Source organism: Castor canadensis, chromosome 11, assembly GCF_047511655.1.
Source record: "Castor canadensis chromosome 11, mCasCan1.hap1v2, whole genome shotgun sequence".
NCBI classification, from domain to species: Eukaryota; Metazoa; Chordata; class Mammalia; order Rodentia; family Castoridae; genus Castor; species Castor canadensis.
This window is the reverse complement of record NC_133396.1, coordinates 93,038,784-93,063,946: the sequence shown is the minus strand read 5'-3', so window position 1 is coordinate 93,063,946 and position 25,163 is coordinate 93,038,784. Positions and strand designations below refer to the sequence as shown.

Genomic DNA, 25,163 nt, shown 5'->3' with positions numbered 1-25,163 from the left:
GCAACAGCCCCAAGGTTAGACAAGGTCATGTAGAAACACCAGAATTATAATTAAGCTAGCTACTTAGTAGCTCTTGCTATGCACCAGGCACTATGTTTAACACTTTCCCACATCTCCCTTGCTATAATCCTTGCTATAATGTATCACTCTAGTTTTACAACTGAGGGAACAGCTCTGGAAAGAACAAGTGACTGACCCAAGGTCACACAGCTGGCAAGAAGTGAAGGCAGGAATGTGAACGCAGGTTTGTCTTGTTCTTCTCCAGGCTGCTCTATGTGATAAGGTGGTTAAATGGTTGATACAATTCTAGATGGTCTAGAGTGGCTGGGCAGGCCAAGTTTGAGATGAGCCACTGAGGGAAATCTGGTTCCCATGGAGCTGTGATAGTGTTCTCTAACAGCAATACCAGTTTTGGATGGGGGTATGGACGTTTCTAGGAGGCCTGGGGAAGGCTGGTTTAGAATGCATTGTCTCTGCAGGCAGTTACGACCCTTCATGCTTTCTTGAAACCAGGTAGAGTTTACATGCAGGAGAGGGAGAAAGAACAAAACTAGAGAACTAAAATTCGAGAGGGGGAGATACACACCAGAGGATGACAGTAGGTCAAGAGCAAGAGACAAAGCCTGTCTTGGCCTGACACAGTATCAGTCTACTTGACATTTGCCACATCCCTGGAGCGCTAAGGAGTTTTAATGTTAAGGGGTAAAAAAGTGGGAGGGGATTAATTAAAAATTTGTCATTGAGAACCTCGTTGCACATACTTTGTTTTACCACATGCTTCATGGTGGTTGAGAGGGGAGGGAGGGAGGAAGGGAAGGCAGGGGATAGGAAGAATGGGTATGGTGGTCACAGGAAGGGTACCACAACCTCCCCTCAATGGCCTCATCCCTTTCCATGCTACCTTTCCCCCAATTCACCCTTTTTTGCAGCCCACAGGGTTTCCTTCCTCTTATAGTAGTGGGCGCTCAACAAACACACCCTTCCCAGTGACCTGTCCTGCTGGAAACTCCTCCATGACACAACTTCTACCTGGAGGCACCAGGAGCATCACATCTGCAGGTGCAGTCTCTTCCTGTAGCTCTCACCACCAACCACCAACTTGGGGTTTTTCCAACATAAACACTGCAGGGGCAAAGCAGGAGGTGGCTTCCTTTCTAAACAAGCTGTTCTCACAATTGCCCTTGACAGAGCCCTCAGCAGCCCCCCTGAATCTCAGGAATTTTCAGGTTTCCTCCGGTCTCCCAGGTGGGCCTTGAGAAGGATTAGTGAGAAATAGCTCATTCTGTATCAGTTTAAGCTTGTCCTTAGATCTTCCAGGTTGACCTTGAGACGGGAGAGTGGCCTGAACAATCATCTATTCTTTAAAATGAGGCTGGCCCTTTCTGTAATGGGGCCACATTGTTCCTTGGGATGGGGCTTCTCTGCAGTCCCTGCGTTTTCTGCTGTGTCACTGTCACTGCCCTGAGAGCGATGTGGGAAGCTACTCAGGGCTCAGTGGAAAGAGATGAAAACAAGAGTTTTGTTTCCAGTCAACTTGGATAAATGATAGAGAAGGGATACTACAAACTCAAGATTGCTCTGCAAAGTCTTGCCATATGAGCTGGGTCTTACCACACACATGTACTTTGGTAGAGCTAAGTGGTCGGTAACCCCCAAAAGGGCATAAGAGCATGCCAATGAGAATACCAACCACCAATCTGGCCAGGAGAGTCCTGGGTAGCTGGGTCACGTGCAGACTTTGTCCCCTGGGGTCTAGACCAGCGCAGGCCACAACAGGTTCTCATAGGTCTACTCACTGGGGGTTATTACTCCCGTGCCCTAGCTCAGGGATACCGCCCTGGGAGGACTTGGCAATTGTCCTGTTCGAGGTGGTTCAGGCCGCCCACAAGGAGCACAACCCAGCAGTCAGGAACTGGGGCTGCCGGCTGGGCTGGCCTGGAAGAAGAGGGACGGGCCGGAACTGAGACCGCAGTTGTAGGGAGTGCTCCGGGCGGCAGGTGCAGGAGCAGAGAGGCGGGGCGAAGCTGGGCAGAGTCGCCGGAGTCCCTGAGTGACCTCCCCTCCCATCCAGCCAGGGCCTAGGAGAGGTGGACCTGCAGCTAAGGGAGGCCGGGAGCGCGCGTGAGAACAGGCGAAAGGAAGGGGCTAGATGAGGACAGTCGGGCCCGGGTCCCCAGCAATCCGCAGGGCTCAGAGCGACTCAAGCACCGGTCACTCCGAACGGGCGGTTCGAGCCCAGCGGGAACAGGGAGGGGGGCTACGCGGAGCCGTGAGAGCCTTACTCAAGGTTCCCTCCGCCCTTCTCTGCGCCCCCGCTCTCCGGCCAGCCCCTCTGGCCCAGCCGGCTCCTTTGTGCCAGCCCCGCGCCCGCCCCTTCGGGCCCCAGGCCCCGCCTCCTCCGCCACGGCGATTGGCCGGCCGAGCCGCCAGTAGGCGGGGCTCCAGGACACGGAGGCGCGGTATATAGTAAAGGTAGGGCGTGCGCCCCTAGCCAATTTCTCGGCTCGTGGCCGGCGCTCGTGTGCTGAGCCTGCAGTCCGCTTGTTTGTCCTTCCCGCTGACTTTCTCCCGCCCCTTGCCTGTCTCTGCAGAGGGCACAGGAGGCGGGGGGTCTAACACACGTCCTCAGAGGCAGCTGCGGGTTCGCGGAGCTCCTGAGCCCTCAAAGGCGTCAGGAGTGCGTGGCGGACCAAAGACAGTCGGCGAGCGGTCGCGCGCCCACCAATAGGTTTGGGGCTCGGAGCCGCCCAGCCTCGCCGGTCCCTCCCTCCTCCCTCCGCCCCCGCCGCCGCCGCCGCCGCCTCCCCCTCCTCGCGCTCCTGCCTCAGCTCCTCCGCCGCGCGTCTCGCACTCGGAGAGCCGCAGCGGCAGCGGCGCGTCTACCTGCGGAGAGCCAGGCCGGGGACGCCGACTGGCAGCCCGGGAGGACGCCAGGGCGCTCGCCGCAGTCACCCACCCACTGCCTCCGCGGCCGCTGCTGACCCGCCACCATGGCCCGCGGAAAAGCCAAGGAGGAGGGCAGCTGGAAGAAATTCATCTGGAACTCGGAGAAGAAGGAGTTTTTAGGCAGGACCGGTGGCAGTTGGTGTAAGTACAGGGTCTGCAGCTCCCCCCACCCCCCAACAACCCCCCAACTCACCCAGTACGCCTTGTCTTTCCTGGCGCATCCCATGCGGACGGTTCCGCACCCACCGTGCTGGCCAGGGTGTACGGGGATCGGGCGGTAGGCGCTGCGCTGATCGCGCCTGCCCAGGTTTGTCATCCTGTGAGAAATGTGGGTGGGGGACAGAGCTCGCCTGGCAGAGGGTTGTGTATATTGTAGCGATCTTGTCTTGGTAATTTGAAATGTAGCCTACTGGCCACGTTTAAGCCCTTCCCTTTTGGGAATGGTCAGGTTCCGTGAGACTACATATATCTTCCTATAGCCATACCCTAAGTTCTTAGAAAAATGAGCTTTGGGACTGAGAAACCTCTTGAGGTAATCATATCTAATGCAGACGAGACTGTGTGATAGTATCTCATTTTTTTTTTACCACGAATGGAGAGAGGAAAGGAAAGGGGAAAGAGGAATCCATCCACACTGCAGTATTTCATGGCCATGGCTAGAGTTTCCCTCCAGTGACCTCGCCCGGAGCCATCACAGCTCACAAATGGCCTAGTAAGCTCTGTGTTAGGACTCCAGTTTCTAAGCTTTGGCTGGACCTATGGCAAAGACCGGTTGCCATCAAGGTCTACACAGATGCAGATAAGTAGCGTGGGTTGATTACAGTAAAGGATTAGACTGGGAAATGCGAAGCAAAATGCAGAAACAGCTCATCTTACCTAGTCTGTGGCTTCTTTGGATGGACTCCCCCCACGCCCCACTGAAAATTAGATACCTTACTTTTGTCTCTCTACACCGGAAGGGTGACTTTTTTTTTTAAAAAAAGGTCATTTTGAAGGGCATAGTTGTAGGCAAATCTATGAGTCGTGACTGCATAAGGGAGGGAGGGAACTCCCTCCCCCTCCCCCTCCCCCTCCGCATCACTGCCCCCTCCTCCTCAGGTATTATAATTATCATCACCATCATCACCACACTACCACTACCTCTAGCACCAGTACTGCAGTCGCTAAGGGAACCCTGAAAACCTGCCAATACAGTGCCCATGTTTGGAAGGATCTGTGAGAATCTGCAGGAGAATGAGTCAGGGAAATAGTGCTTGGCTGATATTTGAAATAGAAGAAAAGAGGCTGGAATATGTGACTTTTTTTTTTTTGTAAAGAAAAAAATTACAGTTTGTAGGGAGCTCTGTTGATTGAAAAGTAAAGGGTTAATAATGCATCATATTTCAAGGTTAGTCAAGGTGAAGCCTCATTCCATGGTATTACTGGGAAAGCATAAGTATCCCTGGGCCAAGAAAAAGGTAGTTCATTAAAGCAACGGTTTGTGGTTTCATTTTGTATTTTATTTTACTTTGGGGAGACTATTTCAATGGGATTATCATCATAGTGTGTTCAGGCATGAAGGCCCTTCCCTGTGTTTTCTTAATATGGAAGGGAGCACCTGAAGAACTGTGAGGTATGTGTAGGATGAACAGCAACCTGCCAGGGTCATCTCCTAGCAACTCCTGTAACTTGAGTGAGGTCTAGGAGGTGCGCTGCGGAACCTATACCCTCCTCCCCTATTAGCTAGGGCTTCTTTCCCTGGTGGTCTGACCCATGCGGCGTCACTGTGCCAGGGTCAGCATTAACTCCAGGCACACTGTGAAATTTGCCCTTCAGTGTTTTCCCCTTCATAAATATATTTCTTTCCTTATTCTAATTTTATGCTTCTTAGAATAATATTTGCTTTAGAGGGTAAGGCGGTATGGAACAATTTGTTCTTTAAGCTGACATTTAATGGGGCAGCTCCTTAGAGAAAGAGGAAGAGAGAAAGAGGGAGAGAGAAAGAATATGCTAATGTTTCCATCTTAATAATCACATCCAGCAAGTTGTCAATGCACTGATTTATGAATGCAGACAGCAGAACTAGCGTGCTTGTCATTTTTCCTTCCACTTTTCAAGATTCAGGTGCAGGGCTAAAAATCCAGTTTTTGTTTTGTGATAATATGTTGACTCTTTTCTGGCAATGGAAGAAATGGGAGAACCTGTTTTAGGTGGAGAAAGTGGCAGTAATTGCTGTCTCATATGGGGAAAATCCCCCTTTTCCAGCTCTGGGCTCAACATGGATGCCCTTGGGACGAGGGCAAGATGCCCTTGGCTCTGTTTTGCTTATAGGTAGATTTTCACCAAGATGGACGCAGGAGACTCTAGTCTGTCACCTGCTGGAGAAATCACAGCATGCAAATCACTTTGTGCTTTCTATCTATTTACTAAGTTAATACAGGCATTGGTAGGTTTTTATATACACTTGAGCACAGATGCTATTGTTTCCATCTGCCTATGACCTTTTGAAGGGTATGTTTTTTTTTTCCTAACTAAAAACCTCTATAGTCTTGAAACAAGGAGGAAGAAAAATTGCTTAAAACTGGAAAAATTCCTCTAAAGCTTAATCCCCTCTCCAGCTGGTTGGTATGACTTGTCCAGCACTTTTCTTTTTTGAGCAGCCCCTGGTGATTTGTGTCTGGGAGAGCCCATTGCCTAAGTCCTGTCAGACCTGCATGCTCCATTCTAACTAACCAAGGAACCTCACAGCAGTAACTGGGGAGCTTTTACTAAGTAAAGTAACATCGCCAAGCAAAAAGGAAAATTCCTTACTTCTCCTCTGGGCAGAATGGAAAGGCTGTGCATTCTTGAGTTTAATCAGAGTGCTTACAAAAATGACTTATTTTTCCATCACTCTGTCTGTAGTTGAAACTGAAGCCTCAATTATGTACCTTCTTAGGTTGTTAGAATTAGGTATGTAAAGTCCAAGGAATGAGTAGAAATGTTACATTTGTTAAAGAGCCAAATATGATTAAGCTAAGAGCACCAAGAGGAGATTGGGAGGGCAACAAAATGAGGAAGAAACCATGAACCAGGCTACAGGGGCTCTCTTGCTAACCGTGATATAACAACCCTTGCACCTCTTAGGAGCATTCACTAGAAAAATTTTCCAGATCTCTTGACGTCACAGCCTTACCATTTGCCTACTGCTGCTTGGATACAGAATGCAGCACTTAACTCTTGTCCTGCTGGGACAGAGTGATTGAGTTGGGTGGCTGTAGTTCTGGATTATGTGGCCTTCTCACTCTTCCTTATCTTCGCTTATGTCTTTGCCTTTTTTCTTGTCCTTTACTCTTAATAGAGGAGAAAGAGGATTATGATGAAGCATTTTGGTATGCTTTTTTTAAATGTGTGTTTTGCTTTGTCAATATATGAAGAGTGCCACATAACTAATTTCCTCAACTGGGTACCCACTCCCTCCCTGGCTCCCTATCTATGTACACTTCTTGTCAGTAATATTTTTATTCATGGTTTTTCTCAAGGACTCCAGCATTTATTGCATGAACTCGGACCTTTTTGGAAGTCCCCTAGGCTCCTTTATACAGTCATAACCTTAGAGTTTGCTTGTTCCCACTTCTGCATTCACGTTGAGTTGTTTGGCTGGCACAGGACTGCCAGGCAATACCTAGTACAGCCTGTTACTATGCAGCTAATCGGGGAGATAATCCTTGTAAACCAGTAAGTGATAGCCTCATTTCAGTCTCTGGGCTTCACGTTGGTGTTTTTTTTTTCCTTCTTGTTTGCAGCTATTTCAGCCTCCATTCTGTTAACTACGAGAAAAAGGAAAATGTCGCTCATCAAGGTAGTCATTGCACTATAGGATTCCAGTCCCGCTTTCCCTATCTTGTCCTCTGAGGAAAAAGACAATGTCCTTAGTCAAAAACACACATCAGAGATAGAGTGATAGTACAGGTGAGAACTTCACTGGGTATCTCGGCATTCGTTACTCTGTCAACCCTGTCATAAAAACTCTCAGGAAGTGAGTGCTTGGAGAAACAGAAGAGCATAAATTGTAGGATTTAACGTCAAGAGACAAGTGAGCAAAAAAAAAAAATACATCTCTAAGGAAGTATATTATCATATTTTAAATGTATTGCATAAGGATGCAAACATAGCACTAGAGTTTTACTGGTGATCTTAATTTTTCCTTGTGGAGAATAATGTTATTTCCTATCAGAATCTTAGTTGTAGTTGAACATTCCTCTGCCTACATTCTCCAAATGAGAGTGTGGTTCACTCTCCTGATCAGTGCTAGAAAAGGAAGCTCTGGAGAAACAGGTTGGAGAGGAACCAGGAAGGAAGTGTGTTCATCCTCAGGAAGGTCAGGCTTTGATTCTGAGCATGTGACTACATCACAGCCTTTCATGTCTGTCTGTTCTCCTTGCAGTTAAGATCCTTCTGTTCTACGTAATATTTTATGGCTGCCTGGCTGGCATCTTCATTGGAACCATCCAAGTGATGCTACTCACCATCAGTGAATTTAAGCCCACGTACCAGGATCGGGTGGCCCCACCAGGTAAAATCCACATGAGCAGGTTCTTTTCTTCCAGAAGTAAAACTGGTGTCATATTTTCAATTAGAAGAAACCTTCAGGAAATTGTTGTAAAATATAGTTTTAAACCAAGCATGGAAAGGAAAAACAGGAACTTTTCTCTGCTGCAGTAGTATCTCCTGCCCGCGTTGCAAGTGGAGTTCCTGGAGGTGGTGGATATTTTATTGACAGAGTTCTGGGTCAGGTTGAAGAGCCTGTTCCTCACCCAGCCTGCCCCTTACCAACTATGTGACTATGAGCAAATCAGCTCCTGGGAGGGCCTTACTGTCCCTTGTACTTAACACTCAAAGGCTTGGTTAGTAAGATCATTCCAGGACTTTCCAAGCTCTCACACACATTTTTCACTTTCTTGAGGGACTATAATTCAGATAAATCCTTTAGAAAAATCACTTTGGCTCCTATTTTGAAAGGTTAGGAATAACTAGAAGCTTTGAAATGGGCAACTACTTAGAGAGAGAGGAGCCATGATTTCAAGGCTCTCTGCTCTTCCACCTGCTACTAATTCGTGATTTGACCTTGAACAAAGTTGCTCTTTGTACTTCTTAATATGCTTACCTGTTTGTTTTCTTTCTGTCTTATTTTTACTTTTTACTTTGTGAATCCAGTTTAACTGTCTCTGTTAGTTCTAAAATCTTATGTGAACAAAAAGATTAAGGAAAATGCAAATTGCCACAGGAGTCCCCTGTTGATTTGAGTGCTGCCAATGTTGAGTGAGTTCACTGTGTGTGCAGCTGTATGTATCTTTACACCACAGCTTTGGTTCTTGACTACACAGGATGTGTAGTGGGAAGGCCAACTGCACTGGGGCTGACTGGATAGGCAGGAGAGCAACAATAAACAAGAATTTACTATCTGGTTCTTACAAAAGTCAGAGAGAAATTGAGAGAGAGGGAGAGAGGAATTGAGAGAGAAGGAGGGAGAGGAAAATGTACCCAACTTGCAGGGTTTTTCGTGGCAATGACTTGTCCCTTCACTCTGGGCAGCAGTTTAGTAATAACTATATGTAGGTGACAATTTCAAGGACATTTGCACAACACTGAGCAATCTAAATCAAGTGTGGCTGCCTATTAGAGGCTTGTCATGCCCATCTCCCTGGCTGTGAGGAAGAAGAAAATCTGCAGAATAAGAAGGTGGTATATATTGTCTTATAGTCCTGAGTCAAATAGTCCTCCAGGGTAAGAAAAATCCAAAATGTTTCCAGATAAATTTAGATGGGAAGTGGAAAAAGAAAATGAGTAAGTATATAAAATGACTTAAACCTATTTCATAATCTAGTTTCTAGCAGCTGTTTCCCCCCCCCCGCAAAAAGGTGGGTATATGAAAAAGTTCTCTGATGTACAGAGAAATTTCAGAACTTAAATAAACATGTTTTATAAGGGCTTCTGTAATAATAAATAGTATGTCTTTTTGTGGCCTCTTCTGTTAGAATTTTTACAGTAGCACTGATAATAGTAATATAAATTTGTATTCACCTTTTGCTTGTTTCTGTTTTGCCACTAAAAAGCTATTTTTCAATTGTGATGCTATAGTATAATAATTTTTGTACTCATACAAAAGATGACCAAAGTCAAGCATTTTCTTTTGTTTCTTAGGTTAAACAAAAATGAGTCTTAATTATATACATTTTGGAGAATTTATATAAATTTTTTTCTTTACCATAAAGAATTAAAATTTTTCTCTTTCCCAAAAAGAAATTTCACCTTCAAAAGTAAGTAGGCACAAAGTACCTAGCGTTATAAGTAAGGATTTGCAAATGATCTTGCCCATACTGTCTGAGGTGCTCAGTCCCTTCCAAACCCCTTACCTCTCCTTCCTTCCAGCTTCCCTTCCTAAAAGATGAGGACTTTGTACCTATATTTAGTGTGCGCACAGCAGTTGGATTGACCTGACAAACGCTCGATTCTCCAGAGGAATGCTAGTGGCTCATCTTGGAAATATGCATTCATGTCCTTTGGTCTGAGTCATAGGAAAAGTCCTCGGTCCTCCACCTTCCCAGTTGTCTCCTTTGTTCTTTGTTTTGGGAATTTCTTTCTCTCCTTTTCCTTATCTATAACTTTATCAGGAGAGTCTACATCAATTACCAGTGCCCCCTTCTTACTTTGTGGGATTTTTCTGTGTCTCTACTGAGGGATATAACTTTTTTTTGAAAATGGTGGAAACCTTCAACCAGGTTGGTAAAGTGTTGGCTGCCAAGAAATACAGACCCTGAACAGTCTCTTAGGGGCTCTAACTCTTAGGGGATCTAACTGGACTAAGTATATAGGCTGAATTAAATACATGGAAGAATATCTTGTCAATTTTTTGGCTCCAGCTAAATGTCTCTTAGCCTCTTTTTTTTTTTTTTTTTTTTGGTGATGGTTAGAAAGGGAAAATTGCAAGTTAGACAATGTACTAAGTATGAAAGACTGTCATTTTAAGGATAAAAGAACCTATTCATGCTGTTATCCACTGAACTTGAAGCATTAATACAAACCCAGCCTGACTAGGTTTTGAGTACCCTTTATACACTGAGATACCTTGTAGTTAGATACTTCCAAATAATGAGTGAGTGTGGCCAAATTCACTAGTGGCAAAATTGTGCAGTGTGGTTGGTTCTATGTGAAAGTCACAGAGAACAGACTAAACTACAAAACGGAAGTGAAGTTTAAGGGAAAATGGGCACTAAGTGGAATTTCTTACCCCTGAGCAATGATAATATTTAATGTGGGCGATAGTCCTGTTCTTTACAAGGTCTGTTGCTATGAGATACTGGAACAGATCTGCCTGCTGTGCCAGAAAGCATAGAGCTAGAGTCTCAGCCGAGATGTTGAGATGTACTAAGTTGCTATTTTCATAGTAGAAGATGATCAATGACAATTTCCTGTTGCCTTAATCTAAATATCAAAGATCCAAGGTTCTAAGCCATTACACACAGGTTCATGGTAGAGTTGACCTGAAAAAGAAAAGCAGAAACTTTGCAGTTGGACACAATTCCTCCCCATCACTCCAATACTACTTAGCCACACTAAGCTTCAGTTTTCTCATCTATAAATGGGAGTAATATCCTATGATGATTAAATGATGTGATAAATATATGCAAAGCCAGCAATACTTTATAGTGGTAAAACTAATGGCAGTAAGTAAAGGGTAATTGTGGGCAGCAACCTCTATTATTTATAGCTCCATCCTTCCACTAGAAGAGGCAGTTTTTAATTTTTATGTACTGAATTTCTAGATTGAGCTTTGGATGACATGGCATGGATGCTTTGTACACTTAAATTTTCATGGATTCAATAAAATCTTAGTTTCCTGTGAAAAGTGTTTGGGAGACATATTTAAAAAGAATTTCTAGTGAAACTAAATGACATTGTATTTGCTTGCTAGGCAGGTGCTCTACCACTTGAGCCATGTTCCCAGCCCTATGACATTGTATTTGTTCTATAATATTCTCCCTTTAACACACCTATACATGTCAAGTAACTTCCAAGCTTTTGTCCAGAGGAGAGAGAACCTCTCAGTAATATTTTGCCTTGGTGGTCATCAGCACCTCCTCTCAGTCTGTTAATGTGCTTGAATCTGGGGAGAAACACTGCTGTTCACTGTGCCAGAGAAGGCTGAAAAGGCACATGTGCCCAGACCCCTATGTACACCCGTAGACACATGTCTTCACACTCAGGCTCACCAGGACTTGTCCCTGATTTGACCCTGATAGCTTTGCTGCCTGCCCTGTGGTGTAATGGAAAAGTCTCTTCTTCATATCCACCATTGCCCTTTCCACACCCGAGGCTCTCTTAGCAACTGTGCAATGAACTGAAGGTCACTGTGTGTCAATCCCCTGGTCCGGGGGGATTCCCACCTGACTTGTTTCCTAGTACTAAGGTATCCCTATTCTTCTCTTAGGGTTATGGGTTGCCTTTTGTTTTTCTCTAAAGGTGGTTCAGTGCAGAGGGAACCTTTTAAAAGGGTCATATTCTTGGCACCTTGGTAACCAGAATCAGAGTAGGAAGTAGGGTAGATGAAGACTAGCAGACTCCATGGGTACCACCAGAAGTTTTATTTTTATCTTGTTTGTGAAAGGGACATGTCTAATCTTTAAATCCATGAGGGTGCAAGCAATTACAATGAAAATCTCAGCATGCTTAAGTAAAATTCCTGAGATGTCATTGTGTCTCAATCTCAGAAAAACTCACCATTTTCAAACTACTTCACACTTGTATTACTGTCTGTTTATTTCAAGTGCTGATAATGTGTTTTTCTACTGTTTAGAATCCATTGATTTGTATTTTCTCAGCTGACACACACATGCAGGTTTGACTTTCTCTCACTTCTCTTCTCTTCCTACCCTCAGATGGATCCTGCCAACCTGTTCTCAGAGTTTGAGGCTGTGGATGAGTTGGCATTAGTGGCAATTATGGTTTGTAGAAGCTACTACCTAGCCTCTGGCTTGCTAAAAGGATTAGAGAGGGGAAACTGGCTTCAACAACTCACCTACTCCTGTAGCTATTGATTTCTAAAGACAAGGCTGTAACTCATAAATCAACTCTTGGGTATGCAGGATGCCTCATGATTAACATTAAAATGATCTTGGAGCGGCAGAAAAATGGGTCTTACTCTGTATGCTTATTTGAAGATGAGTAAGCAGTACAGAAACTTCTGATAAGCAGGACCAGGTAACAGACTCATGAAAGTGAGGGTGAAAGACAAAGGTGGATCTGTAAATCTTCATTTAAGGATTGATTTTGTGGCACTCATTCAAGGAAAGGGCTCCAGGGTCGCAAATGGTAGTAGAAAGAGCATTAGTGTTACACTTTCACTTCTGCCCTAAAATCTGACAGGGTGGGGCTGGTTACTTTGTGACTGTCTAGGTCTCTTACATAGCAATCTTGTGACCTTCAGTCCCTCTTGATGCAGAATAGACGAGAAGAGCTAGAAAGATGAAAGGGAAACAATAGCTTCTAACCAGGAAAGAATATCTTTTCCCACATGTATGAATAGACCTCATCAGATGTCATGTACAATAATTTCTTATTTCAGGTATTAGTTACTTAGCAAATGTTACATATTGTATTTAGACAAGTATACTATATGTCCTTTGACCTTGAACGAGAAAGTGTTCAAGCTCAAGCAAATACTATGAAATTATTTAAAATATGAGGATTTGTCTGCGTGTATTTTCCCTTTATGAATGTGGCATATTTTTTATATTGGGGATAAGCACAATTATGAGTTATATAAAATGTCAAGTGTAATGTCCCTATGAAATTGCATGTACTTCTTAAGAGAGGTTATCAAAATTAAATAATTCTCTGCTCACCTGAAAATGAATATAAAACTACAGGGAAAAATCTGATGATCTGAGGTAATTCCATAATGGAGAAGAGCCTTCAACCAGAGTTTGTAGTATTTAGCATAGACCGGAGGAAAACTTTCTGTATACCAAGGATTGCAAACACCTAAATATACTGTAAACAGAGACAGTTGAGCAATTCCTCAAAGACTTTTTATACGGGACAGATTCTGGGTATCTAGGAGGGTGACATGACTCTTTCTGAAGGGAAATTTACTCTTGGCTTAATCCAGACATTTGAGTCACTGGATGACCCTGAGGCAGAAGGTGAGTCAAGGGCAACTAGTTTATAGAAAGCATAGCGGCACTTTTTTTTCTTGTGCTCTCCCTTTGTTTTATCAGGTAAATTAATACTAATCCAGAGATGGAATGCTGTAAAAAAAAAAAAAAGCTATCTTAGCTTCCATGGAATGGCACTTAAAGGCTGTGTGTGTATAGTTAACACCCCCCATCCCCACCCTATGTAACCCAGGCTGGCTTTGAACTTGGCTATCCTGAGGATTATAGGCCTGTTTCCACACCTGGCTTTAAACTACTTTTCACCTTGGAATAATATATAGGAGACATGTGATGGAGGGTGGATTTGTGTACATGGCTACATTTAAAAGCATTTCTTTGCTTCCTGTGCTCTTCTTAGTCATATGGTTACTCCTGCTGGAGGTTTCTATGGAAAATGATACCTATTTAGACTATTTGGCTAGTGATTCATCAGATGTATTAAATGACAGATACAGCTGTGCTTTAGGATTCATTTGAGTAACTGTACAAGGTTAAAATGGCTACCTTCGAGTTTAAAGACTTAAACTCACAAGTAGCTTGAGAAATTATAAACTTGCTACATTATAAACCTAACTAGAAACCAAATACTTCTTAATGAAAAGCTTCTTTCATCTTTGCTTTCCCTCTCTTTCTTGTACATTTCCCCTTCTGCTGTGTACACCTACTAAAGCCAAAAGGTGAGGTGTATTGTTTCTCACGAGATGATTGTGGTAGCGGGGGAGAGGAGGTGAGGAAAAGCAAATGGGCAAATGTATCTCCTAAAAGCAAGTGTGAAGCCAAAGAGAATTTTTTTTAACACTCTAAATCTTATATAAAGTTGAAGTACTCATTGAAAACCAAATATTAAAATTTTACATACCAAAATTGCTGCTTCAATCCTTTCAGTTGACTTTATTAAATAATGACAGGTAGTTTAAGGCAAATAGTCCTATCAGGGAAAAGCTGTATAAAGCTTAGTCTGGTTAATGTAAATTCAAGTTCAAAAGACAGGTGAGGCAAAAGGTTAGATCTGGTTCCTGGAATATAATTTGAAACCACAATCCAGCGATTGGTTGTTCTGCTATCATTGGCCTCTGGGAATTACTACAGCAAACAAAGCTCACCTTTGTTCAAAGTTATTTCTAACAACTTCAAGGAGTGGGCAATAAAGCTGAAAGTATCCAGTCTAGTGGGGAAAACAACTGAAGAGAACTCCAGTCAGCACGGTGGGATTTTGCAGCCCTCTGGAGGGTTAAAGTTGGGGAATTTGAATATGGACTCCATAAAGTTGCCAAATACAGTCCTGTTCCTTTCTATGGCTTCTTTCCAATAGTCTGACAAAAGCACAGTAAATCAATTAAAGGGTTTGTACATCATTTCAAGGGTCTTTCGCCTGCCTCTTGTGGATACCTTGATTGCTTTAGAGAATTACTTTTGAGAAGAGAAATTTTCCTACTGGCTTGGAAAAGAACTTATCACAGAACTGTCCAATTAGTCAGGAGGGAGCAGAACAGGGGTCTGAGCTCTTAGTTTCTAGGAGGAGAAAGTCTCATGCCATCAGGCTCTGGACAAATTAAAAACAGGTAGCAGAGTGGAGGATAGAACTGTGAGGAAGGAAAGCAGAAGAAATACAGGGAGGAAAGTGACCCTTTTACTGGGGTGGCCTCCTGGAAATCTTCATGCATAAGATTTGAAGCTCAAAAATTGCTTTGCAATCTAGGTCCCACCATGTTTACTCTCAGTGTGACTGACCACTCTTTGCAGTTTGTTGGGCAACACTCTCCATATGTCACACTGGACTTGATTGCATTTTGTTAACATTTTAGTTTTTGCTATTTTACCTGCTTTGCTGATGGACCACTGGTTGTACTATTGTTGCTTATCACAGTGATGTCCTTCAGTCCTTCCCTCTTCCCTTCTTTCTGAAGGATAGGTGAAACTGCGTATTGGTTTATGACATTTGATCTCCTTGCCTTCTTTATCTTCCTAGCTGTCCACCACTTGTGCACATATGTCTTCTCTTGGTCCATTTCTGCCTGACAAATTCATAGGCATTTGCCTCTCATCTCTGGCTTTTCCAGTGGCCTCTCAGGAATGACTGCCGTTCAAGGCTCCATTCTTTCTTGACTCCAGGGCTATTGAAGGAAAACTCTGTATCCTCCTGATTTTGGGGGGGGGGGTGTTTGGGGGAGGGACTGGGCTTTTGTACTTGCTAAGCAAACACTCCTCCACTTGAGCCACACCTCTAGTCCATTTTGCTCTGGTTATTTTGGAGATGGGGGTCTTGTGAACTATTTGCCCAGGCTGGCTTTGAACTATGATCCTCCTGATCTCAGTCTCCCAAGTGACTAGGATTATAGGCGTGAGCCACCACACCCAGCTTTTTTTTAGCGTCTGACAAGAGGACATCCTTGTGGTACCCCTAGGTCTAGGCACATTGCCTTGACTTACATGTCTTATTTATAACTCAAACCCTTAAATCCATCCTAGTTTCCCCATTTCCATAGGCAGCCCTTTTTACCCTTGCTATTCAGTGCAGTCTTCTGTACTCACAATGTTTAGTTTATCTTCTTCACAGGTATCTAGGTGTCTATCTATAGTCCTTTGCCCTGTGCATGGTCTTAATGCCAGTTTTCTAATTTAATATAGGAGAAGATCGTTCAGGATATATTTAAGTTGCTTTCAACATGAAAACAGTTTTCCATGATTTATGAGCTTTTAAAAAATGTTTACTCTCCACTCTTAAGGAGTGGGGATTTGAATCATGTTGCCAGATGTTCCTGAAAATAAAAGATGCCTGGTAAAATCAGTGAATAATGTTTGGTATAACTGTGTCCCTATTAAAATTATTTGTTGCTTCTCTGAAATTGGAATATAATTGGGCATCTTATATTTTATCAGGCATCATTGGGATGGAATATATTTGACTCTCTAACTGTTGGCCCTGAGGTGGGCATTGTACTGTTGTTCAAATGTCCATCTAGGAAACCTGGAAAGGCAGGTTCTTTTGTTTGTTTGGTTGGTGGTATGGAGGTTTGAACTCAGGGCCTTGTGCTTGCTAAGGAGGCACACCTTCAGCAACAAGGCTTTTTGGATGTTAAAGGCTTTTTGGATGTAATAACTTAGAGAGTACAAACCCACAGCACACGTATTTTGAGTTTTGCACTGACTAGTACTGACATGCTTAGTTTTGGACTGGCATATATCCCAGCTTCCCTAGTTGAAGGTAAAAGATCCAACTGAGGTTGTAATACTCAAAGCTTACATGTCGTCATGTAGAGAAAGCCACCTGTGCATGATGGTAGCTAACAATGAATTTTTTTTTTTAAATGTGTGTCCGTGAAGATACTAGGAAAATAATAGGCATTGGAGTACTGAACACCTGTGTTAGAATTCTGGTTCTACTGTTTTCTCTGTAACCTTGGGCAAAGTAGTTAACCATTTAGCTGAAGCAGTGTTTTCATTCATAAAATGGAGATGATACCTACGGTGAAGTGTTGGCAAGGAAGTTGAATGATTGACGATATTAAGGCATCACCATTATACTTAGTACTTAATCTAAATGCCATAGGATTGATTTCACAAGGGAGGCAAGAGTTTAACCTGTTTCTGTTAGCCAGGTGGGGTCAGCAAAGCATGATTGTGCAGGGGGAGTCCACTTTTGAATTATCTTGGTTGGCTTCCTACTAAGGACTTTCTCTGTGTCTTTTTGATTTTTCCTGATCTAGGGTTAACACAGATTCCTCAGATCCAAAAGACTGAAATTTCCTTTTATCCTAATAATCCCAAGAGCTATGAGGCATATGTGCTGAACATAATTAGGTTCCTGGAAAAATACAAAGATGTGGCCCAGAAGGATGACATGATTTTTGAAGATTGTGGCAGTAAGTAGATTGTTTGTACATGTTTGTATGTAGTTCACTTTTTGCTAATTCCTATTTTCCATTTCTATTTGTCATTTAATGTTTCAGAGATACTTCCCAAATAATTCAATGATTGAACTCTGATCTTACTGCAAATATACTTATTTGTTTAAAACAGGAGGATGCAATGAAAAAAGCAATGAGGCCTCAAGTGTTAGTTTCTGCATTTGAAAGGCATCCTACTTAAAAATACTCCTAGATAGCTCTACGTTTTACCATTCAGACCCAAAGATCACAACTCCAGTTTTGTTCCTTGTATAGATTGAGAAGTACAACTGTTTATTTCCTACTGAAGAGTGCACAGGGCCTTCTCTCACCACAATGACTCTTTGGTCTAGTTAGCTATACTCACACTGATACTGAGGAAGGAGGAGTTATGATTAGGGTATGCTTTATAGATCCCATTTGGGATTGATAATGAACTATGTCTTAGGTAACTGAACATTATAGTTAAGGAAATGAGTTATGAAAAAATGAAGAATGGCTCTTGGAGACCAGGGATGTAGTTTAGTATCTTTAGTTCCCAACACACTCTTCTCACTCCCCTCTCCCCTAAAGAATGATGTTTAGTATCATTAAGCCATTGACACATATCTATCTTCCTCCCTGTTACTTAAGAGTATGAATCTCCCTGCCTGCGCCTCATGTCTACTCACAAAAGATCCCTCTTTGAGTTGTTGAGTGATCATCAGTCCTTTTGATTCAAGTCAAGAATTTACAACTCCAGTTCTTTATATGGAAGACAGTGGCTTGGTCATACTATTGGGTGAGCTGCCATTTTAAAGTCAGTGTAGAACAATTTAGTAATTCAAAGGCAATATTTTCACTGAATTTTTCTTACTAGGATTTACCTGAGGTTTTAATGTTTTTTGGCTGGTACAGGGCTTCTACTTGCCTGCATGTGCTCTACCACTTAAGCCATTTCCATAGCCCTTGAGGTTTTCATCATACTTTGCAGTAATTAAAAAGGCCCAAATGATAACCACTGTGAATCACTTCACAGGAGGATTAAGTTGAGGCACTTTACTATTTGAAGGCAAAATAGTTAATTTAAGAAAATATATAATAAATTCATAAATTATAAATATACTAATTATACATATATATATCACATATATTTAAAATAGTTGCACTACTTTCCTTGAGGAGGCTTTGAGTTCTGTATTCATTTAATCTTTCTCTGGCTTTTGTATGAATTTTGAATTTAAAATACTTATTAAAAGTTCTCAATTGAATAAGTGTTTATAATAAGACAAGCACTTACAGCTTTCAGAGTTCACAAATACTTCTTTTTTACGGTTTAACAAGATAATCAGAAGTATAGCTCCGAAAAAATTCTGACCAAAAAACTTTGTTTGAAAAGTTATTGACAAATCTTTTAGTTTGTGTTCTAATTATGTTCCTGTGAAAGAGCTAAGCCAACATTGACCGGTATAAATAGTGCTGCTTATGAAGCCTGATCCAGTTTCCTTTCGTTCTTCTAAATAGCTGAGTCATCCATTATTTAGAGGAAGAGAAATATTGCCAGAGACCAAGTATATGCTGGTCATCAGGTGCAGGTACTATGCAGCTTTGATGTAGGGTCACATACCAGCTATTGCCTTTGATAAAAAACCGTTTTACTCTCTGTGAAGAAATGAGAGCTAGCATGCTGGAAATCCTTGCTTAATTTAGACTCTGCAGTACATGAAAGAGCAGCAATATCATAGCATAGGAAATTGTGACAAGAAACAAGTGTCTTTTCCTTTCTTATGGCTTAGGGAATTGCTGTTACAATTTTAAGATGCTGTTTGTACTTTTAGGTGTGCCCAGTGAACCCAAAGAACGAGGAGAATTTAATCATGAACGAGGAGAACGAAAGGTGTGCAGATTCAAGCTTGACTGGTTGGGAAATTGCTCTGGACAAAATGATGAAACTTACGGCTACAAAGATGGCAAACCTTGTATCATCATAAAGCTCAACCGAGTTCTGGGCTTCAAACCTAAGGCAAGTAATACTTTATATGATAGAATTTAGATGAGCCATTCACATTTTGGATAAAGTACTTAATTGATATGAAAAGAAAATATAAGGAAGTTTTAAAATACACATCTTCATTGCCAGTTTTGAAGCTCCAGTTAGTAGCATAACACCAAAAACCTTTGTATCTACCCTAAAATCCTAAAGTTAATGGTATGAATCTTATTTTCTAAAGCTGCAGAAATTCTGAGTCACAAAACCAAATTTGGGGCCAATCCTGTGGTCCTGCTCTTAATACTTCTGCTTAGTATACAGATAACAATTTCTATACCATGTAAAACTCTTTAAAAGTAAAAATAGAAAATGGCATTTTTAAATTTAAAAATCTCCTAGATGTGCAGTCATATTCTGGTTAGTCTTCTTGGAGCCATAAGAGTAAAAGTAACTTTTTCCCCCCTGAATGATGATCTCATTATTTAAAAAAAAAAAGAAATTGGAACCATCTAGGCCAGATTTTGGTATCCATGCTGCTGGCTTTTTATAGCTTTTAATGGGTAAACATTACTTGAGGTCACTGAAAAATGGCAACTTGGAACTACTCACATTTTATGAGAATATATTAATTCTTTAAAAGATAGAAAAAATATTGGTGTTATTTCTGTTTTTATAAAATTGGTTATCTCAGATCATGAATTAAGCAATGCTTTTCTTCTTCCTTAAGCATGGCTTCTTCCAGAAGGTTTCCCTCTAATCACCATCAGAACCAGTATTAGTGTATATTGCCAGTATTAGTGTATTTTTAATTCTGATAGGGATTGGCTGCAATACACTTGAGTTTATGTGAACAAACTCATTTAATTTCTGAAATCTGGTTCTTTTGTTCACTGATTTTCTATTGAATGCTATTAATTTGCTTCCACAATGCTTGTTATCCAAAAGAAAATCAAGGTAGAGATGAAATACTTTATTAACTAAAGTATGTATCAAACTTCCTTTATTGCCACCAGAGGAAAAAATGGGTAACTAGGTAGATGGATGGTTGGCTGGCTGGCTTGATGGTTCTGAAGAAATTAGCACACCTCTCAACAGAATTTTAATCTTTTTCCCACTTAGACTAGGACATAATGGAAGAAAAATGGTGAGAACCATTATGACATACTTGGATTTCATATTCATATTACTAGGGAACATTCCATTGAGATCGATCATAAAAAGAATTGGTGTGATATGGCTGAAGACTGAAGCTAATCTCTGCTGAACCTTTGCTTTTTGATATTACCCATCACAGATGTTGAGTGATATTTGTACCTCATATACACAAAGCCTAGCCTATTTCTCTCTTCCCACATCTGGATATTCTATTAAGTAATGAGTTCAGCCTTTTTAAAATTTTTATATTTGGTTTCCACTTGATTACTCCCACCCCAATCCCCAGCTATTTTGTTATAGGAATTATTTTTGTAAGAAAATGCAGTACCCTAGCATTTCACCTGGTATGCCTGTTTTCTTATCCTCTGAGGATATATTCTGGCAATTTCCTTGATCAATAAACATTTTCTCTTCATGTTTTTAAAAATAAACCTATTACGGGCAGAAAGTTCCAAAAGAGTCAAATGTAGATAATCATTTTCTTAAATCCCCAAACTAAGGGTAGTACCTCAATATTAATTCCTTACTGATGTGTTGAACTTTTTGTCATATTGGACTTGGTTAGACTATGTGTGTTAAGACTCACATGCTAGGCTGACATGAATAAACAGGTGGATATTTTTCAACAGTGTTCTTCTGAGGTAGATTTGAAGAGGATGCAGGAGGGAAGGCCGTGGATATTTTATGATGGTAGTAATTTACAAATTGTTCTCTGGAGTAATGCCACCTTTGCTTGTTTTTATATATTGAACTTTCCTAACAGAATTAGAAACACTCCATCCTGGAGATTTAAAAAAGAAGGAACGCCTACTTCAAGAAGGCATTCTTGAGGGAAAAGGATAGCATTATTTATTCATGGCTTAGGATAAGGCCCAAGCTTATAAAAGAGAAGTGTCAGTCAACCTTCCCATGTAATTATTCTAATCTTAGCAATTAATCATTGATTGTCCTTGAGTAAAGCTTCTAATAGGTTTCCATTAGACCTTCCATTTAATGCTGGGCTGTATTACAACTTAATTGTCATGTTCACAAAACTTGGACACTTACTTTCAACAAACTCACAGACTTCCTAGAAGGATTAAGACGTCACTCATTTTGCTTTCCTGATGTGTTTTTATTATTTCTCTGTGACCAGCCTGTGTTTGGACTGTTACCTAGTTTCATTTATCAGAAATTAAAAAAAATTATTTACATCTTACTGACCAACATGGATTTTATTTTTAGCCTCCCAAGAATGAGTCCTTGGACACTTACCCAATGATGAAGTATAATCCAAATGTCCTGCCCGTTCTGTGCACTGGCAAGGTAAGGACACATTTAGGGTTAATGGGGGTGGCGGCTGGGACAGTAGGCAGAGGAAGAAGAATGAATGAATGAGATTCTTTAAAATTACAGGTAACTTTTTAATACAGGAAATAAGAACTATTGTTTTCAGGTACTACTCTCAGAAAGTTGACTTGTAATTATACTGGGTAAAAGTTTTTTTTTTTTTTTTTTTTTAGGAACATGAAGTATTTATTTAAATAATAAACTACAAATTATATGTTTTTAAGGTTGCATGTTCTACTATGTAGCACTCATTACTTAGAAGTAAATAGATAAGTTGTCTTTTTATTTATTTTTGTTGTCTTTCTTAGTTTCTTTTTATTTATTTTTATTATTCATTTATTCACATGTGCGTACCTGGGTAAAATTTCTTAAAAGGACAGAAAGATGTAGCAAGATTAAAACCATATGTTGGCTCTTCATTGGCACAAGAAAGCCAAATATCTGAATTTAATACATTGGAATGTTGGGTCTTTCCTTTTTTTTCTTCTTTTAATGAATAATGTCACATAAGAATTTATGGTGAAGGCATCTCTTTAAAAAATATTGAGATTAAAGTAATGATTAGTGAATTTTCCCACTAGATGTAAACATAGGTACTGGATAAATTGTTTACAGAGAGAAGGCAGATTAAAAGGAAATTCCCAAAACCTTCCATTTTATGCTGGAACTAAGAAAAGAAATGGACGTAAGAAATGAGGGGCAAATAGATAAACTTCGAGGATAATATCACTGGAAATATCACTGGGACAATATTTGGAGTTCTTTCCACTGTTGGCCTTGTTTCCTGGAGGCTGTGTTGGCTTAGAAAAATGTTTCTTTGACATTTGCCTCAGTTTCCCCATTTGCATAGTGAGAGTATCCTCCATTTGGAACTGTTTCTTGAGGCTGCTGTGGATTAGACTGAGTAGTGCATGTTCTTCTTGTGGTGTCAGACAACCACTGGTATCTGTCAGCACTTGATATTCTTACACTTCTAAGAGAGGGTTGTGCCAGGCATGTCACAGGATACTCCATGGGGTTGACACTCTTGTTTGTATGTGAGTACAAGTAGTGATCCATGATGTAAACCATTAAAATTTCATTTCACTCTGCTTTTTAGCGAGATGAAGATAAGGAGAAAGTTGGAAGCATTGAATATTTTGGACTGGGTGGATACGCTGGTTTTCCTCTGCAGTATTACCCCTACTATGGCAAACTCCTGCAGCCCAAGTACTTGCAGCCTCTGCTGGCTGTGCAGTTCACCAACCTCACCTTGGACACTGAAATTCGCATTGAGTGTAAGGCGTATGGTGAAAACATTGGGTACAGTGAGAAAGACCGTTTTCAGGGACGCTTTGATGTAAAAATTGAAGTTAAGAGCTGATCACAAGCACAAATCTTTCCCACTAGCCATTTAATAAGTTTAAAAAGATACAAAAACAAAAACCTACTAGTCTTGAACAAACTGTCATACGTATGGGACCTACACTTAATCTATATGCTTTACACTAGCTTTCTGCATTTAATAGGTTAGAATGTAAATTTAAAGTGTAGCAATAGCAAGAAAATATTTATTCTACTGTAAATGACAAAAGAAAAATAAAAATTGAGCCTTGGGACGTGCCCATTTTTACTGTAAATTATGATTCCATAACTGACTTGTAGTAAGCAGTGTTTCTGACCCCTAAGTATTGCTGCCTTGTGTATTTTATTTAATGTACAGTACTATAGGTGCATACTCTGGTCATTTTTCAAGCCATGTTTTATCATATCTGTTTTCTACTTTATGTGAGCAAGGTTTGCTGTCCAAGGTGTAAATATTCAATGGGGAAAAAACTGGCATGGTACCTTTTTTTTTTGGTTTGACTCTTTCAAAGATAATGGCCCATCAATGAGTATTTTTAACACACTCCATAGTCTTTTCCTGTGGTGTTAGGTCTTTATTATTTTTTTTCCTGGGGTTGGGGGGTGGGCTGTCATGGGGGAACTGCCCTTTAAATTTTAAGTGACACTACAGAAAAACACAAAAAGGTGATGGGTTGTGTAGTGTTTTGTACTGAATGCTGTCTTAACATCTCTTCCCTTGTCCTCCAGTATGTTCTGAAGCTGTGTTTGAGATCTGGATCTGCCCATCACTTTGGCTAGTGACAGGGCCACTTAATTTGCTTTGTACATTTTCTTTTCCTTTTTTCCTTTCTCTGGAGGCATCACATGCTGGTGCTGTGTCTTTATGAATGTTTTAACCATTTTCATGGTGGAAGAATTTTATATTTATGCAGTTGTACAATTTTATTTTTTTCTGCAAGAAAAAGTGTAATGTATGAAATAAACCAAAGTCACTTGTTTGGAAAATAAATCTTTATTTTGAACTTTATAAAAAGCAATGCAGTACCCCATAGACTGGTGTTAAATGTTGTCTACAGTGCAAATCCACGTTCTAACATGTAATAATTGCCAGGAGTACAGTGCTCTTGTTGATCTTGTATTGGTCAGGTTGAAACAATGGACAATAAAAGAATGAACACATTCCTCATGTGCATGACTCACTCTTGTCTAAATGTTCCAGTCTGTGATTTCTTTCCTTTCTCTACTGCTAATTATCCAGGATCTTGAAGAAATACTGAACCTGAAAGACAAGCACACAGTTTCCTTAGTTGACACAGAAGTTTGGCCTTTTCCACCTGCCAGCAATCACGAGGGTGGTCAGGACTCTGACCACTGGAGTACCAGATAATACCCCTTCCCTTCCCAAAGAGATGACACAGTTGAAAAGTGGCAGACAGTCAATAAGCCACTAGCTTTAAGTTTGATTTTAGAAATATTTTACAGTGCTGGACTTCACTTGGTTTAGAAAACATTTAAGTTTTGGTTCCGGCTAGCACCTCACTAACTATATCTGTTCAAAAGAAAAAAAAAAAAATAAAGTTTTTATCCGTTAAGTTTTAAAAAATGAGGTTAGGTTTGAGGGTTAATAAATCAAAAAGGGTCATATTTTGCTTTTGTTTAGGGTTTGGCCTAAGTCCTATTTAACTGTATTTTAAAAATTAGTCTTAGTGTGAGAGAAGACAAAAATCAGCTTTCTGAAAAACATCTGCCAGGAATAATTGAGCTGAAGATTCTGTATCACTTAACCAACATGAGAAATATCCAAATTAAAATCATGACATCATACTTCTGAAAATGGGAACCTTTTTACAAGGCCTGTGCAACCACAGCTCAAGCAAATCCCTCCTATCCTGAGAAACCAGTTCCCTTGATCTGGCCCTGGCCCTTTGGGAGGGCTTCCCTCTTCAGAGAGCCTAGGCCAGGGTTGGGACTATGACAACACAGCTAATTTCAAAATCCCAGTGACAGCTTCAGTTCTTACCTATTACTCTGCACTTATAATCCTGATTTGCATCTCTTGTTTATTCTTTAAACAATGGGGCTGAGTGTAATGGTGCACATTTATAATCCTAGCACTTGGGAGGTTGAGGCAGGAGGCTTGAGATTCCAGCCTAGCCTGGGCTACATAGTCAGTTTCAGGCCAGCCTGGGCTACCTAGTAAATTTAAGACCAGCCTGGACTACAGAGCAAGACCTTGCCCTCCCTCCGCCCCCCAAAAAACCCCCCAAACCAAAAACTTCCTGAAACTGCTCTCTCTACAGCAGCAAACTGTGAGAGGCCAAATTAACACAAGAGGAACAATGGAACAATGATTCCATTTAACAAAAAAAATAGGAA

General features: G+C 41.0%; 2 protein-coding genes across 3 annotated transcripts in view; one reads left to right on the top strand and one right to left on the bottom strand.

Moving 5' to 3' along the window:
- The first annotated feature begins 2,836 nt into the window (after positions 1-2,836).
- On the top strand, positions 2,837-23,969 carry Atp1b1 (ATPase Na+/K+ transporting subunit beta 1). Its single transcript, XM_020165282.2, has 6 exons — positions 2,837-3,087; positions 7,352-7,480; positions 16,829-16,984; positions 18,826-19,010; positions 21,357-21,437; positions 22,561-23,969. Exons 1-6 carry the CDS (start codon positions 2,991-2,993, stop codon positions 22,822-22,824), a joined length of 912 nt encoding a protein of 303 aa, XP_020020871.1. The 5' UTR covers positions 2,837-2,990; the 3' UTR covers positions 22,825-23,969.
- Positions 23,239-25,163, bottom strand: part of Nme7 (NME/NM23 family member 7) — a 191,420-nt gene continuing 189,495 nt past the window's right edge. For both annotated transcript variants that reach the window (XM_074047543.1, XM_074047544.1), the window contains one exon: positions 23,239-24,066. In XM_074047543.1, the coding sequence (XP_073903644.1) occupies positions 24,034-24,066 (33 nt within the window). In that variant the 3' untranslated portion in view covers positions 23,239-24,033. The remainder of the gene's footprint in view (positions 24,067-25,163) is intronic.